The sequence below is a fragment of the Mobula hypostoma genome, chromosome 4 (assembly GCF_963921235.1).
Source record: "Mobula hypostoma chromosome 4, sMobHyp1.1, whole genome shotgun sequence".
Taxonomy (NCBI): Eukaryota; Metazoa; Chordata; class Chondrichthyes; order Myliobatiformes; family Myliobatidae; genus Mobula; species Mobula hypostoma.
In genome coordinates this window covers 2,807,647-2,822,993 of record NC_086100.1, presented here as the reverse complement: position 1 = coordinate 2,822,993, position 15,347 = coordinate 2,807,647, and the positions used below count along the sequence as shown (strand labels likewise).

General features: G+C 47.2%; 1 protein-coding gene across 2 annotated transcripts in view; it reads left to right on the top strand.

Moving 5' to 3' along the window:
- The window catches only part of p3h2 (prolyl 3-hydroxylase 2), a 114,023-nt gene that overhangs the window by 81,074 nt on the left and 17,602 nt on the right, over nucleotides 1–15,347 (top strand). For both annotated transcript variants that reach the window (XM_063045246.1, XM_063045247.1), the window contains 2 exons: nucleotides 1,658–1,710; nucleotides 9,344–9,441. In XM_063045246.1, coding sequence (XP_062901316.1) covers nucleotides 1,658–1,710; nucleotides 9,344–9,441 — 151 coding nt within the window. The remainder of the gene's footprint in view (nucleotides 1–1,657; nucleotides 1,711–9,343; nucleotides 9,442–15,347) is intronic.

The following is a 15,347-nucleotide window of genomic DNA, read 5'->3' as shown; positions in this document are numbered from 1 at the left end:
GGGCTCAGTACTGGCGACATTGAATTGAGCGTGAAAAAGATTTGGCTTGTCTGGGAGAGAGGCATCAATGTTGGAAACTCCACTGCGTTTAGCTTTGAAGTCTGCGATGGTGTGCAGACCTTGCCATAAAGCTGCATGGGCTGTTGGTGGAAAAGTTGTGTACAGGAGGTACAGGACACATGGTGGGAAGGTGGAGAGAGTTGGCACTACCTGATCGGGATCTCTGATGAAGGGTGTGAAGCTGAGGCAAAGAGTCACTCCCTCCACAGATGAGTGTTTCCAGCGTTTATCTCAGGGTTCCTGTGGCTGCCACATTTTGATTTCCTGCTGATGCTGCGGACAGATCACTGCTGCCACCCTGTGGTGGTTTGGGGGAACTGCCAGGAAAGTGAATGTGATCCCAGAGTCAGAATAAGGTTTAATATCACTGGCAGATGTTGTGAAATATGTTATTTTGTGGCAGCAGTACATTGCAATATGTAATGATGAAGCTATAAATTGCAATCTGAAAGATAAATTAAAAATTAAATAACTGGTATAAAAAGAGAAGAAATAGTGAGGTTGTATTCATTGTCCAGTCAGAAATCTGATGCCAGAGGGAACGAAGCTGTTCCTGAAACGTTGAGTGTGTCTTCAGGCTTCTGTACCTCCGCCTTGATGGTGGCAATGAGAAGAGAGAATATCCTGGGTGATGGGGTCCTTAATGATGAAAGCTGCCTTCCTGAGGCGTCACCTTTTGAAGCTGTCCTGGATGCTGGGGAGTCTGGTGCCCGTGATGGAGCTGACTGAGTTTACAACTTCCTGCAGCTTTTTCTGACCCTGTGCAGTGGCCTCTCCAGACCAGACTGTTCCCATCCTGGTTCAGTCCCCACCCTCATACCATTCCCATTATGATCTCCTCCCTGAGGCCGAATGCCCAGCAAATAACTTCCTGCTCAATGTCAACAGGATGAAGGAGATGTTCATCAGCTTCAGGAGATTTGGCACCACTCACACCCCTCAGGGAGCTGCAAGGAGTTTCAAACCCCTGAGAGTGCACATCACACCCAACACATCCTCCTCAGTTAGGAAAGTTCACGAGCACCCTCTACTCTCTGAGGAGAACTGGGCCTTGCATGTCCATTCTCACGGCATTCTGTGGTTGTACTGTAGACAGCATCCTAAAAAGCTGTGTCACTGTTTGCTACGGAAACTGTATTGCTGCAGACAGGTAGTCAAAACTGCCCAACGTCTCACCAGCAGGAGTCTCCCCGCCATCAACGACATATAAACAGAAAGGTGCTGGAAAAGGGCCAGTAACGTCATGAAGGATCCCACCCACCCTGCTCATGGACTGTTTGTCCCACTCCCATCAGGGAGGAGGCTACGTAGCATCCACACCAGGACCACCAGGCTCAGACAGTTCCTTTCCCCATGTGGTAGAAGGACGTGAGTATAGATGTGCAACGCCTCCTCGTAATGGAGAGGTGTTGTGAGCTTTCCCAAGTGAGTAGGATATGTTCCGGAACCACGAGAGGTTCTCGTCTCTGAGTTGGTGAAGACCAGTGTGTTGTTTGACTCATTCCCTGGTTACATACAACCTGATCGTGCCTCATTGAACCTTGAACTCTGAATGCCCGTGCTGTGTGACTGAATAGAATTTCTTTGTTGTCGGCAGATGAGCTGGAGTGTGTCCCAAGAGAAGAGCGAAGATGAGCGCCGTGCAGACAGGTGGGGGGCTGTCAGATTACGTTCTCCATGCAAAGGACTGTATGACGTACGAGCGTAAGAAACAGGAGCACAATCAGTCCATTTGGCCCATCGAGTCTGGTCTGTCATTCCATCATGGCTGATTTATTAACTCTCTCAGTCCCATTCTCCTGCCTTCTCCCTGTGACCTCTTGACGTTCTGACTAATTAAGAATTGGTCAACCTCAGCTTTAAATATACCAAGTAACTTGGCCTCCACAGCCATCTGTGACAATAAATTCCACAGATTCTCCACCCTCTGGCTAAAGAAATTCCTCTTCATCTCTGTTCTAAATGGACGTCTCTCTATTCTGAGGCTGTGCCCTCTGTTGTTGAACCCCCTCTGTAGGAAACACCCTCTCCACATCCACTCTATCTAGGCTTCAGTGAGATCTCCCTCATTCTTCTAATCTCCAGCGAGCGCAGGCCCAGACCCATCGAATCCTCATACACTAACCCTTTCATTCCCGGATCGTTCTCGTGAACTGCTCTGGAGCATCCCAATTTCTGCACATCCTTTCTTAGATCAGGGGTCCAAGGCTGCTCATTATACTCCCAATGTGGACTGACCAATGCCTTATGAAGCCTCAGCATCAAATCCTTGCTCTTATATTCGAGTCCTCTTGAGATGAATGCCTTCCTCACCACCAACTCAACCTGTAAATTAACCTTCAGGGACTCCTGTACGAGGAGGTCCCTTTGCACCTCGGATTTTTGACCCCTCAGAATCCCCTCTAGTCACCTACAGGTAGCGACCACAGATGTTAGGTTCCCTGCTCTACAGTTCCCTTAATATTCTTCACCATCCTTGTTAATTACAAGCCCAATTTTAGTCACCCTCCAATTTCCCAACAAGATGATGCACACATCACAGCCAGGTCTCTTGCAAAATCCTCTCTAGTTTCCCACTGTTGTTGAACATACTGTACCAGACCAGGCCCAGGGGATCTATTCACCCTCTCACTGTACCAGACCCGGCCCAGGGGATTTATTCACCCTGTCACTGTACCGGACCAGACCCAGGGGATTTATTCACCCTCACACCGTACCGGACCAGGCCCAGGGGATTTATTCACCCTCACACTGTACCAGACCAGACCCAGGGGATTTATTCACCCTCTCACTGTACCAGACCCGGCCCAGGGGATTTATTCACCCTGTCACTGTACCGGACCAGACCCAGGGGATTTATTCACCCTCACACCGTACCGGACCCGGCCCGGGGAATTTATTCACCCTCACACTGTACCAGACCCGGCCCGGGGGATTTATTCACCCTCACACCAGACCAGGCCCAGGGGATTTATTCACCCTCACACCGTACCAGACCAGACCCAGGGGATTTATTCACCCTCACACTGTACCAGACCCGGCCCAGGGGATTTATTCACCCTCTCACTGTACCGGACCAGACCCAGGGGATTTATTCACCCTCACACTGTACCGGACCAGGCCCAGGGGATTTATTCACCCTCACACCGTACCGGACCAGGCCCAGGGGATTTATTCACCCTCACACCGTACCGGACCAGACCCAGGGGATTTATTCACCCTCTCACTGTACCAGACCCGGCCCAGGGGAATTATTCACCCTCACACCGTCCTGTACCAGACCAGACCCAGGGGATTTATTCACCCTCACACCGTACCGGACCCGGCCCGGGAAATTTATTCACCCTCACACCGTACCGGACCCGGCCCGGGGAATTTATTCACCCTCTCACTGTACCAGACCCGGCCCAGGGGATTTATTCACCCTGTCACTGTACCGGACCAGGCCCAGGGGATTTATTCACCCTCACACTGTACCAGACCCGGCCCGGGGGATTTATTCACCCTCACACTGTACCGGACCAGACCCAGGGGATTTATTCACCCTCACACCGTACCGGACTAGGCCCAGGGGATTTATTCACCCTCACACCAGACCAGACCCAGGGGATTTATTCACCCTGTCACTGTACCGGACCAGACCCAGGGAATTTAGTCACCCTCACACCGTACCGGACCAGGCCCAGTGGATTTATTCACCCTCACACCGTACCGGACCAGACCCAGGGGATTTATTCACCCTCACACTGTACCAGACCCGGCCCGGGGGATTTATTCACCCTCACACTGTACCGGACCAGACCCAGGGGATTTATTCACCCTCACACCGTACCGGACTAGGCCCAGGGGATTTATTCACCCTCACACCAGACCAGACCCAGGGGACTTATTCACCCTCACACTGTACCAGACCAGACCCAGGGAATTTAGTCACCCTCACACCGTACCGGACTAGGCCCAGGGGATTTATTCACCCTCATACATCTTAAGACAATTAGCAGCACTTCAATTTCAAGTTCAGTTTATTGTCATTCAGTTTTACACACGTATACTGTCAAACAAAACGTTCCTCTGGACCAAGGTATGCAACACAGTACATGCAACTCACACACAGTGAAACAACTTTACTCCGGACCAAGGCATTCAACACAGTACGGGTAACTCACAGACAGCACACAAGGTAATATTACCACAAATAGGAAGGTGCGTTTAACACACAAGCTGGAAAGTGATCAGTGTTACTCTACTGGCTGTTCATGTGTGATGAGACCTGGTTGGTGGCAGAGAGTTCAATAGACTCACGGCCCAGGGGAAGAAGCTCTTTCCCATCCGAACAGCCCTTGTCCTAATGCTAAGTTACCTCCTGCTTGATGGAGGGGACAAATCAATTGTTGGATGGATGGATGGAGAAATTATTGACAAGGCTCCTGATAAATATCCTTGATATCCTGTCAGCAGGACGTCCTGTGGTCAGATGCCTTCTGCTGTAATGAACTATCTCAACATCCGAAGTCAGCTCGTTTCAGCAGAGGAGAGATGCTCTGGGATGTCCATATTGATCCTTGGGAGCCGATAGGGAGCCAAACATCTTTCCTTCCCAACAGCACAAGAGACTGGAGGAGAATTAGGCCATTTGGCCCATCGAGTCTGCTCCGTCATTTCATCATGGCTGATCCAATTTTCCCCGTATCCCTTCATGCCAATCAAGAACCTATCAACCTCTACCTTAGATGTACCCAATGACATTGCAGCCACAGCTGCCTGTTGCAAAGAATTCCACAGATTCACCACCGTATGGCTAAAGAAATACCTCCTCATCTCCATTCTAAAAGATTGCCCCTTTATTGTAAGTGTTATAAGACATAGGAGCAGAATTAGGCCATTTGGCCCATCGAGTCTGCTGTGCCATTCCATCATGGCTGATCTGTTTTCCCCTTCCTCAGCCCCACTCCCCAGCCTTCTCCCTGTAACCTTTGATGCCATGTCCAATCAAGAACATAACAACCTCTATCTTAAATACACCCAACGACCTGGCCTCCACAGCTGCCTGTGGTAATAAATTCCACAAACATACCACACTCTGGCTAAAGAAATTTCTCCGCATCTCTGTTTTAAATGGGCGCCCCTCTATCCTGAGGCTGTGCCCTCTTGTCCTAGACTCCTCCACAATGGGAAACATCCTTTCCATATCTACTCTGTCTCGGCCTTTCAACATTCGAAAGACTTGAATGAGATCCCACCTCATCCTTCTAAATTCCAGCGAGTACAGACCCAGAGCCATCAGACGTTCCTCATATGATAACCCTTTCATTCCTTGAATCATCCTTGTGAACCTCCTCTGAACCCTGTCCAATGTCAGCACATCTTTTCAAAACTGTTCCCAATACTCAAGGTGAGGCCTCACCAGTGCCTCCTAAAGCCTCAGCATCACATTCCTGCTGTTGTATTCTAGACCTCTGGAAATGAATGCTAACATGGCATTTGCCCTCCTCACCACCGACTCAACCTGCAAGTTAACCTTCTGGGTGTCTGCATAAGGACTCCCAAATCCCTCTGCATCTCAGATTTCTGGATTTTCTCTTTGTTTAGAAAACAGTCTGCACATTTATTTCTACTACCAAAGTGCATGACCATGCGTTTTTCAACATTGTATTTCATTTGCCACTTTCTTGCCCATTCTCCTAATCTGTCTCAGTCTTCCTGCATCCTACCCGTTTCCTGAACACTACCTGCCCCTCCACCAATCTTCATATCATCTGCAAACCTGGCAACAAGGCCATCTATTCCATCATCTAAATCATTTATATTTCGCATAAAAAGAAATGGTCCCAACACTGACCCCTGTGGAACACCACTAGTCACTGGCAGCCAACCAGACAATTTTCCTTTTATTCCCACTCGCTGCCTTCTGAAAGTCCAAATATACAACATCCACTGCATCCCCTTTAGCTAATCTGCTCAAAGAATTCGACAGGTTTGTCAGGCAGGATTTTCCCTGAAGGAAACCATGCTGACTTTGTCCTATCTTGTCCTGTGTCACCAAGTACTCCATAACCTCATCCTTAACAATTGATTCTAACATCTTCCCAACCACTGACGTCAGGCTAACTGGTCTATAATTTCCTTTCTGCTGCCTTCCTCCTTTCTTAAACGGTGAAGTGACATTTGCTATTTTCTAGTCCTCTGGCACCACGACAGAGTCCAATGATTTTCGAAAGATCATTACTAATGCATCTACAATCTCTGCTGCTACCTCATTCAGAACCCTAAGCTGCAGTTCATCTGGTCGGAGTGACTTACCTACCCTTAGGACCTTCAGCTTTTTGAGCACCTTCTCCCTGGTAATAGTAACTGCACTCACTCCTCTTCCTTCACACCCCTCACCCCTCAACATCTGTCACACTGTTAATGTCTTCCACAGTGAAGACTGATGCAAAATACTCATTTAGTTCATCTGTCATCTCCTTGGCCCCTGTTATTGTTTCTCCAGCCTCATTTTCTAGTGGTCCTTTATCCACTCTCATCTCTCTTTTTATTTTTTATACACTTAAAAAAAGCATCTACTATCCACTTTGATATTGTTTGCTAGCTTGCTTTCATATATCATCTTTTCCCTCCTATTGATTCATTTGTAGGTTTTTAAATTGCTCTCGCTATCTTCCCACTAATTTTTGCTTTATTGTATACTCTGTCTTTTGGTTTTACATTAGCTTTGACTTCCCTGGTCAGCCATGGTTGTACTATTTTGCCATTTGAGTATTTCTTCAGTTTTGGAATACCCATGTTCTGCACCTTCCTCATTTTCCCCAGAAATGTACGGCATTGCAGCTCTGCTGACATCCCTGCCAGCTTATTTTGGCCAACTCCTCTCTCATACCACTGTAATTTCCCTAACTCCACTGAAATACTGCTACATCAGACTTTACTTTCTCCCTATCAAATCTCAAGTTGAACTCAGTCATATTGTGATTACTGTCTCATAGAAACATAGAAAATAGGTGCAGGAGTAGGCCATTTGGCCCTTCGAGCCTGCACTGCCATTTATTATGATCATGGCTGATAGCTCCTAACGGTTCCTTTATCTTAAACTCCCTAATCACCTCCGGTTCATTATATAACAACCAATTCAGTATAGCTGATCCCCAAGTAGGCTCAACGACAAACTGCTTTAAAAAGCCATCACATAGGCATTCAACAAACTCACTCTCTTGAGATCCATTACCAACTGATAATCCCAATCAACCTGCATGTTGAAATCTCCCATGACTATCCCATTTCTATTTCTCCTGACAGTCACCCAGCTACTCGCCTCCTGCAACTTTGGGGTGACTGCTTCCGTGTAACTCTGATCAATTATCTCCTCACTCTCCCGTACAGGCTGAAGGTCATCCAGCTGCTGCTCCAGATTCCTAACATGGACTTCAAGGAGCTGCAGCAGATGTTGTTCCCTGGGAGATACTGAGGGTCTGTTCTTTGGTCTTAGACTCTCCCACCGTAGGAAACATCCTCTCACATCCACTCTATCAAGGCCTTTCACCATTTGATAGGTTTCAATGAGGTCACCCCTCATTCTTCTTATTCCAGTGAATATGGGCCCAGAGCCATCAAATGCTCTTCATATGACAAGCCATTCAATCCTGGAATCATTTTAATGAACCTCCTTTGAACCCTCTCCAGTTTCAGCACATCCTTTCTAAGATAAGGCACCCAAACCCACTCACAATATTCTGCTGAGGGCTCACTGGTAATTTATGAAGTTTCAACATTATATCCTCTCTTTTATTTTGTAGTCTTATTGCTATGTCCAGAGAAGTCCATTGGAGAGAGAGTTCAGAGGAGGCTCACGAGGATGATTCTGGGAATGAAGGGGTTAACATATGAGGAGCATTTGGCAGTAATCACTGGAATTTAGAAGAATGGGGGAGGGGGGATCGCATTGAAACCTACTGAATGTTGAAAGGCTTTTTTGGGTGGATGTGGGGAGGATGCTTCCTATGGTGAAGATATCCAGAACTATAGGCACAGCCTCAAAATTGAGGGGCGACCTTTTAGAATAGAGGTAAGGAGGAATTTTTTTGGACAGAGCAGTGAATCTGTGGAATGCTCTGCCACAGACAGCGATAGAGGCCAAGTCCATGCGTATATTTAAAACAGAAGTTGATCATTTCCTGATTGGTCATGACATCAAAGGATATGGTGAGAAGGCAGGTGTATGGGGTTGAGTGGGATCCGGGATCAGCCATGATAGAATGGTGGAGCAGACTCGATGGGCTGAATGGCCTAATTCTCCTTTGTCTTATGAATTATGAATTTGTCTTCCTCACCACAGACTCAACCTGCAAATTAACCTTTAGGGAATCCTATGGAAGGACTCCTAAGTCCCTTTGCATCTCAGTTTTTTGTAATTTCTCTACATTTAGTGAATAGGCCTTTCATTTCTTCTACCAAAGTGCATGACCATACACTTCCTGACACTGTATTCCATCTGCCACTTCTTCATCCATAATCTGTCCAAGTCCTTCTGTAACCTCTCTACTTCTTCAAAACTATCTGCCCCTCCACCTATCTTCATATCGTCTGCAAACTTTGCAACAAAGCCATGAATTCCTTCCTCCAAATTATTGACGTGTATCAAAAAGAAACTGTCCCAACGCAGATCCCTGAGGAACACCACTAGTCACTGGCAGCCAGTCAGGAAAGGCTCCTTATATTCCTACTCTTTGCTTCCTGCCAATCAGCCACTGCTTTATCCATGCTAGAATCTTTTCTGTAATACCATGGGCTCGTAGCTGGTTCAGTAGCCTCATTTGTGGCATCTTGTCAAAGGCCTTCTGAAAATCGGACACCTTCCATCGGTGCTGAGTTCTTCTAGCATTTTGTGCGGTGGCATCCAGTGTTACTGCCTGCCCGTGGTAACGTGCACCTAATGCTGGAGGAACTAAGCAGGTCAGGCAGCGTGTACGGGTGTTTCAGCCTGAGAGCTTTCTTCAGGGCGTTAGCCCCCGACCTCCTCTCCGAGCAACCGCCCCCCCACCGCACCCCCACTCGAAGGTGCTTTATGAGCAGAGTCTCAGCATCCACACGTGGTACGTTGTCCCACAAAGTAAGTTGTTGTAGAGCCCATGTCCTGGAAGGTCTCAGTGCCCCTGTGTGGGATAGAGTGGGGTGTAGCCCTTGGCCACAGGACAGATGGACACACCAGTGGGATGGGGATGAGGTGTTGGAACGACCTTCCATTGAGCTCCTGGCTGTGCCAGCTAACTCCTGTTCCTCCTGTCCACAGGTCCCCAGCAACTGAGGTGAATACCCTGAAGGCACCACCGGCACCGGTAATGCAGAAGAAGAGGACAGAAAGGAAGGCTGAGCGAAATCTGCATGAAGGTACGAGATTGAAACCTACCAATAGAGTGGCTGTTCAGAGGATGTTTCTAGTGCTGGGAAGTCTGGCACCAGAGGGACATCCATTTAGAAAGAACGCAAAGAGGTAATGCTGAGGCTTTATCAGACATTGGTCAGATCACAGTTGGAATACTGAGCTCCTTATCTATGAAAAGACATGCAGGTATCTTTCTCAACCCCATTTCCTGGCCCTCTCCCCGTAACCATTGATGCCATGTCCGATCAAGAACCTATCGATCTCTGCCTTAAATACACCAAATGACCTGGCCTCCACAGCTTCACGTTGCAAGAAATTTCACAAATTCACCACCCTCTGGCTAAAGAAATTTTTCCACATCTGTTTTGAATGGAAGCCCCTCTATCCTGAGGCTGTGCCCTCTTTTCCTAGACTCCCCCACCATGGGAAACATCCTTTCCACATCTACTCTGTCTAGGTCTCTCAACATTCGAAAGGTTTCAATGAGATCCCACCCCCCCCATCCTTCTAAATTCCAGTGAGTACAGACCCAGAGCCATCAAACGTTCCTCAAATGATAACCCTTTCATTCCAGGAATGACCCTTGTGAACCTCTGGACCCTCTCCAATGCCAGCACATCTTTTCTAAGATGAGGGGCACAAAACTGTTCACAATACTCAAGGTGAGGCCTCACCAGTGCCTTATACAGCCTCAGCATCACATCCCTGCTCTTGTATTCTAGACCTCTTAAAATGAATGCTAACTTTGCATTTGCCTTCCTCACCCCTGACTCAACCTGCAAGTTAACCTTTAGGGTATTCTGCACAAGGACTCCCAAGTCCCTTTGCATCTCAGATATTTTAATTTTCTCCACTTTTAGAAAATAGTCTGCAGATTTATTTACACTGCCAAAGTGCATGACCGTGCATTTTCCAACATTGTATTTCATTTACCACTTTCTTGCCCGTTCTCCTAATATGTCTAAGTCTTTCTGCATCCTACCTGTTTCCTCAACACTATCTGCCCCTCCACCAGTCTTTGTACCATCTGCTAACTTGGCAACAAAGCCATCTATTTCATTTTCAAAATCGTTTATATACAGCAGAAAATGAAGTTGTCCCAAAACCGACCCCTGTGGAACACCACTAGTCACTGGCAGCCAACCAGACAAGGATCCTTTTATTCCCACTCACTGTGTCCTACCAATCAGCCAATGCTCTAACAATGTTAGTAACTTTCCTGTAATACCATGGGCTCTTAACTTGGTAAGCAGCCTCATGTGGCACCTTGTCAAAGGCCTTCTGAAAGTCCAAATATACAACATCCACTGCATCCCCTTTATCTATCCTACTTGTAATCTATATCACCATAACCATATAATCTCCTCAAAGAATTCCAACAGGATCATCAGGCAGGATTTTCCCTTAAGTAAACCATGCTGACTTTGTCCTATCTTTTCCTGTGTCACCAAGTACTCCATCACCTCATCCTTAACAATTGACTCCAACGTCTTCCCAAACGCTGAGGTCAGGCTAACTGGTCTATAATTTCCTTTCTGCTGCCTTCCTCCTTTCTTAAAGAGCAGAGTGACATTTGCAATTTTCCAGTCCTCTGGCACCACGGCAAAGTCCAATGATTTTTGAAAGATCATTTCTAATGCCACCACAGTCTCTTAACACCACCTCTTTCAGAACCTAGGGTGCAGGTCCTCTGGTCCAGGTGACTATTGTACCTTTAGGTCTTCCAGCTTTTTGAGCACCTTCTCTCTTGTAACAGTAACTGCACCCACTTCTCTTCCTTCACACTCGACAACATCAGGCATACTGCTAGTGTCTTCCACAGTGAAGACTGACGCAAAATACTCATTTAGTTCATCAACCTTCCCCTTATCCCCCATTTTTATTCCTCCTGCCTCATTTTCTAGTGGTCCTATATCCACTCTTATCTTTCTTTTACTTTTTACATACTTGAAAAAACTTTTACTATCTACTTTGATGTTATTTGCTAGTTTGCTTTCATATTACATCTTTTCCCTTCTAATGATTCTTTTAGTTGCTCTCTACAGGTTTTTTAAAACTTTCCAATCCTCTATCTTCCCACTAATTTTTGCTTTGTTGTATATCTTTTTTTTTTGCTTTTACATTAGCTTTGACTTCCCCTGTCAGCCACGGTTGTACGATTTTACCATTTGAGCATTTCTTCATTTTTGGAATACACATGTCCTGCACCTTCCTCATTTTCCCCAGAAATGCACGGCATTGCGGCTCTGCTGACATCCCTGCCAATTTACTTTGGTCAACTTTGGTTACTCTAATACCAGTGTAATTTCCCTTACTCCACTGCTACATCAGACTTTACTGTCTCCCTATCAAATCTCAAGTTGAACACAATCATATTATGATCACTGGTTCCTAGGGGTTCTTTTACCTTAAGCTCCCTAATCGCCTCCGGTTCATTACATAACACCCAACCCAGTATAGCTGAACGTAGTAGGCTCAACAACGAACTGCTGTAAAAAGCCATCTCGTAGGCATTCACCAAGCTCAGTCTCGAGATCCATTACCAACCTGATTTGATTGTGACTACCATAACATTGCCCTTTTGACACCATTTTTCTATTTCCTGTTGTAACCTGTGGTCCACCTCCCAGCCACTGTTGGGAGGCCTGTATATAACTTTCATCAAGGTCCGTTTATCCTTGCAGTTTCTTAACTCAGCCCACAAGGATTCAACATCTTCTGATCCTATGTCACATCTTTCTACTGATTTGATGCCATTCTTTACCAGCAGAGCCACACCACCCCCTCTGCCTACCTTCCTGTCCCTCCGATACAATGTGTAGCCTTGGACATTCAGCTCCCAACTACAACAATCATTCAGCCACGATTCAGTGATGGCCACATCATCATACCTGGCAATCTATAATAGTGTAAAAAGATCATCCACCTTATTTCTTATACTCTTTGCCTTGAGATCGAGCACCTTGAGTACCGTATTTGCTACCCTTTTTTGATTCTGCATCCCTAATGTTTTGATACTCACCCTGTTGTCTGCGACTGTGTCCCATCGCCTGCCTGCCCTTCCTGATAGTCTGGCTGCACGCTATCTTTACTTTTTTACAATCTGTCCTGCGTCTCAATCACTCCAGTTCCCACCCCCCTTCCAGGTTAGTTTAAACCCTCCCCAACAGCTTTAATAAACCTGCCCTTGAGAATATTGGTTCCCCTCAGGTTCAGGTGCAACCCGTCACCTTTGAACAGGTCATACCTCCCCCAGAAGAGATCCCAATGACCCAAGAACCTGAAGCCCTGCCCCCTGGACCAGCTTCTCAGCCACGCATTTATCTGCCAAATCATCCTGTTTTTACCCTCACCGGCGTGTGGCACAGGCAGCAATCCAGAAATTACTACCCTGGAGGTCCTGCTTCTCAGCTTTCTACCTAGCTCTCTAAATTCTCTTTTCAGGACCTCTTTGCTTTTTCATCCAATGTCATTGGTACCAATATGTACTAATTCATCTGGCTGCTCCCCCTCTCTCCAAAATATTGTGGACACAATCTGAAATGTCCCTGACCCTGGCACCTGGGAGGCAACATACCATCTGGGTGTCCCGTTCACGTCCACAGAATCTCCTGTCTGTTCCCCTGACTATTGAGTCCCCTATCACCACCACTCCCTTCTTCTCCCTCTTTCCCTTCTGCACGACAGACCCATGCTCAGTGCCTGTAACCCGGTCGCCGTGGCATTCTCCCGGGAGGTCATCCCCCACTTATGTATCCAAAGTGGTATTATCGAGGGGAATGGCCACAGGTGTGCTCTGCTCTAACTGCCTATTCACATTTCCATTCCTCCTGACAGTCACCCAGCTACTCGCCTCCTGCAACTTCGGGTGACTACTTCCCTGTAGCTCTGATCGATTATCTCCTCACTCTCCGTACGAGCCGAAGGTCATTCAGCTGCTGCTCCAGATCCCTAACACGGTCTCCAAGGAGCTGCAGCCGGATGCACTTCACACAGATGTAGTTCCCAGAGAGACTCTGGTTCTTCCAGGACTCCAACATCCGGTACGAAGAACACACAACCGCCAGGTACAGTAAGAGAAGAACAAAACAAAACCTACCCAGAGCCCATGCCTCTTCCAAGCCGAAGCCTCCTTTGAACCAAAACCTGATGTTTCTACTCTTGCCACTGGCCTATCCCCAACAATGGCCACCCTGACAATGGGTGCTCCGCTTGTCCCTCCTGTACTTTTATTTAGTTTGCAGTCTTCTGCTCCTGCTGCTGATAGGGCCTCTGCAATCAGGGTTCATATCCTGCCGCTGTCTGTCAGGTTTTGTACGTTCTCTAGCTTTCTTCAACGTGCACGTGACAAGTAATTTCTAAATCAGCCGTAATAGAATGACAGAATGGTCTAATTCTGCTCCTTGTCGCATGGGTTTCTCCCACAGCCCAAAGACACATCGGTCAGGGTTAGTGAGTGGTGGGACGTTGGTGCTGGAAGCAGGGTGTCGCGTGCAGGCTGCCCCGAGCACACCCTGCAACTGTATTGGTCATTGACACAAGTGGCACACTTCAGTCTATACTTTAGCTTTCTTCAACGTGCATGTGACCAGTAATTTCTAAATCAGCCGTAATAGAATGACGGAATGGCCTAATTCGGCTCCTTGTCGTATGGTGTTATGGACTAATGAATTCACCTCTGGGGTGAGGCAGATGGAGGAAGCTGACAGGTTAGGGAGTTCAGAGTCAGAAGCAGGTTTAATGTCAGTGGCATGTGTCGTAAAATGTGCTGTTTTTGCAACAGTACATTGCAATAAATAACCAAAACAAAAAAGAAAGGAAAATAAATAGTGAGGTAGTGTTCATGGGTTCATTGTCCACTCAGAAATCTGATGGTGGAGGAGAAGAAGCTGTTCCTGAAACAATGAGTGTGTGTCTTCAGGCTGCTGTACCTCCGCCCTGATGGCAGCAATTAGAAGAGGGCCTGTCCTGGGTGAATGGGGTCCTTAATGATAGAAGCCGTCCTTTTGAAGCTGTCCTCGATGCTGGAGATGCTAATACCCATGATGGAGCTGGCTGAGTTTACAACTTTCTGCAGCTCTGTGCAGTGACCCCTCCATACTAGACGGCAATGCAACCAGTTACTATGCTCTCCATAGTACATCTGTAGAAATTTGTGAGTCTTTGGTGACCAAACCAAGTGTCCTCAAACTCCTAACGGAATATAGCTGCTGTTGTACCTTCTTTGTCAATATGTTGGCCCTGGAATAGTCCTCCTTCAAGGAGAGGGAGGGAGGAAGACAATCTTCTCTCTGGCTAGCAGCAATGATCTTACTGGGTCAGACAGACCCCGGCCATCTCCCCACCTCATTCAACCTCAATACAGAGCAGAAGACCCTGTGATAAAGACTGCTCTGTGAGAGGGCATGCCGGGTGCCTCGTGTGGCATTTTGTGACCACAGCTGAGTGCCACGAATGGCTCTGGCCCCTGACGGTTGCCATGTCAGCATTGACGAGTGTAATACTGAGGCTTCACAAAGCACTGCTCAGACCTCACCTGGGGTACTGGGAGCAGTTTCCTATCCAAGAAAGAAAGTGCTGACATCGGGGAAGGCCCAGAGGAGGCTCACGCAAATGAGGGGTTAACTAATATATGAGGAGCATTCGAAGTCTCTGAGCCTGTAGTCACTGCAGTTTAGAAGAATGAGAAGAGATCTCATTGAAACCTGTTGAATATTGAAAGGCCTGGGTAGAGTGGATATGGAAAGGGTATTTGCTACAGTGGGAGAGATGAGGAACAGAAAGCAGGGCCTCGGAGCAGAGAGATGTCCGTTTAGATCAGGGATGAGGAGGAATTTCTTCAGCCAGAGGTGGTGAATCAGTGGAATTCATTGCCACAGATGCTGTGGAGGCTGTCACTGGGTATACTAAA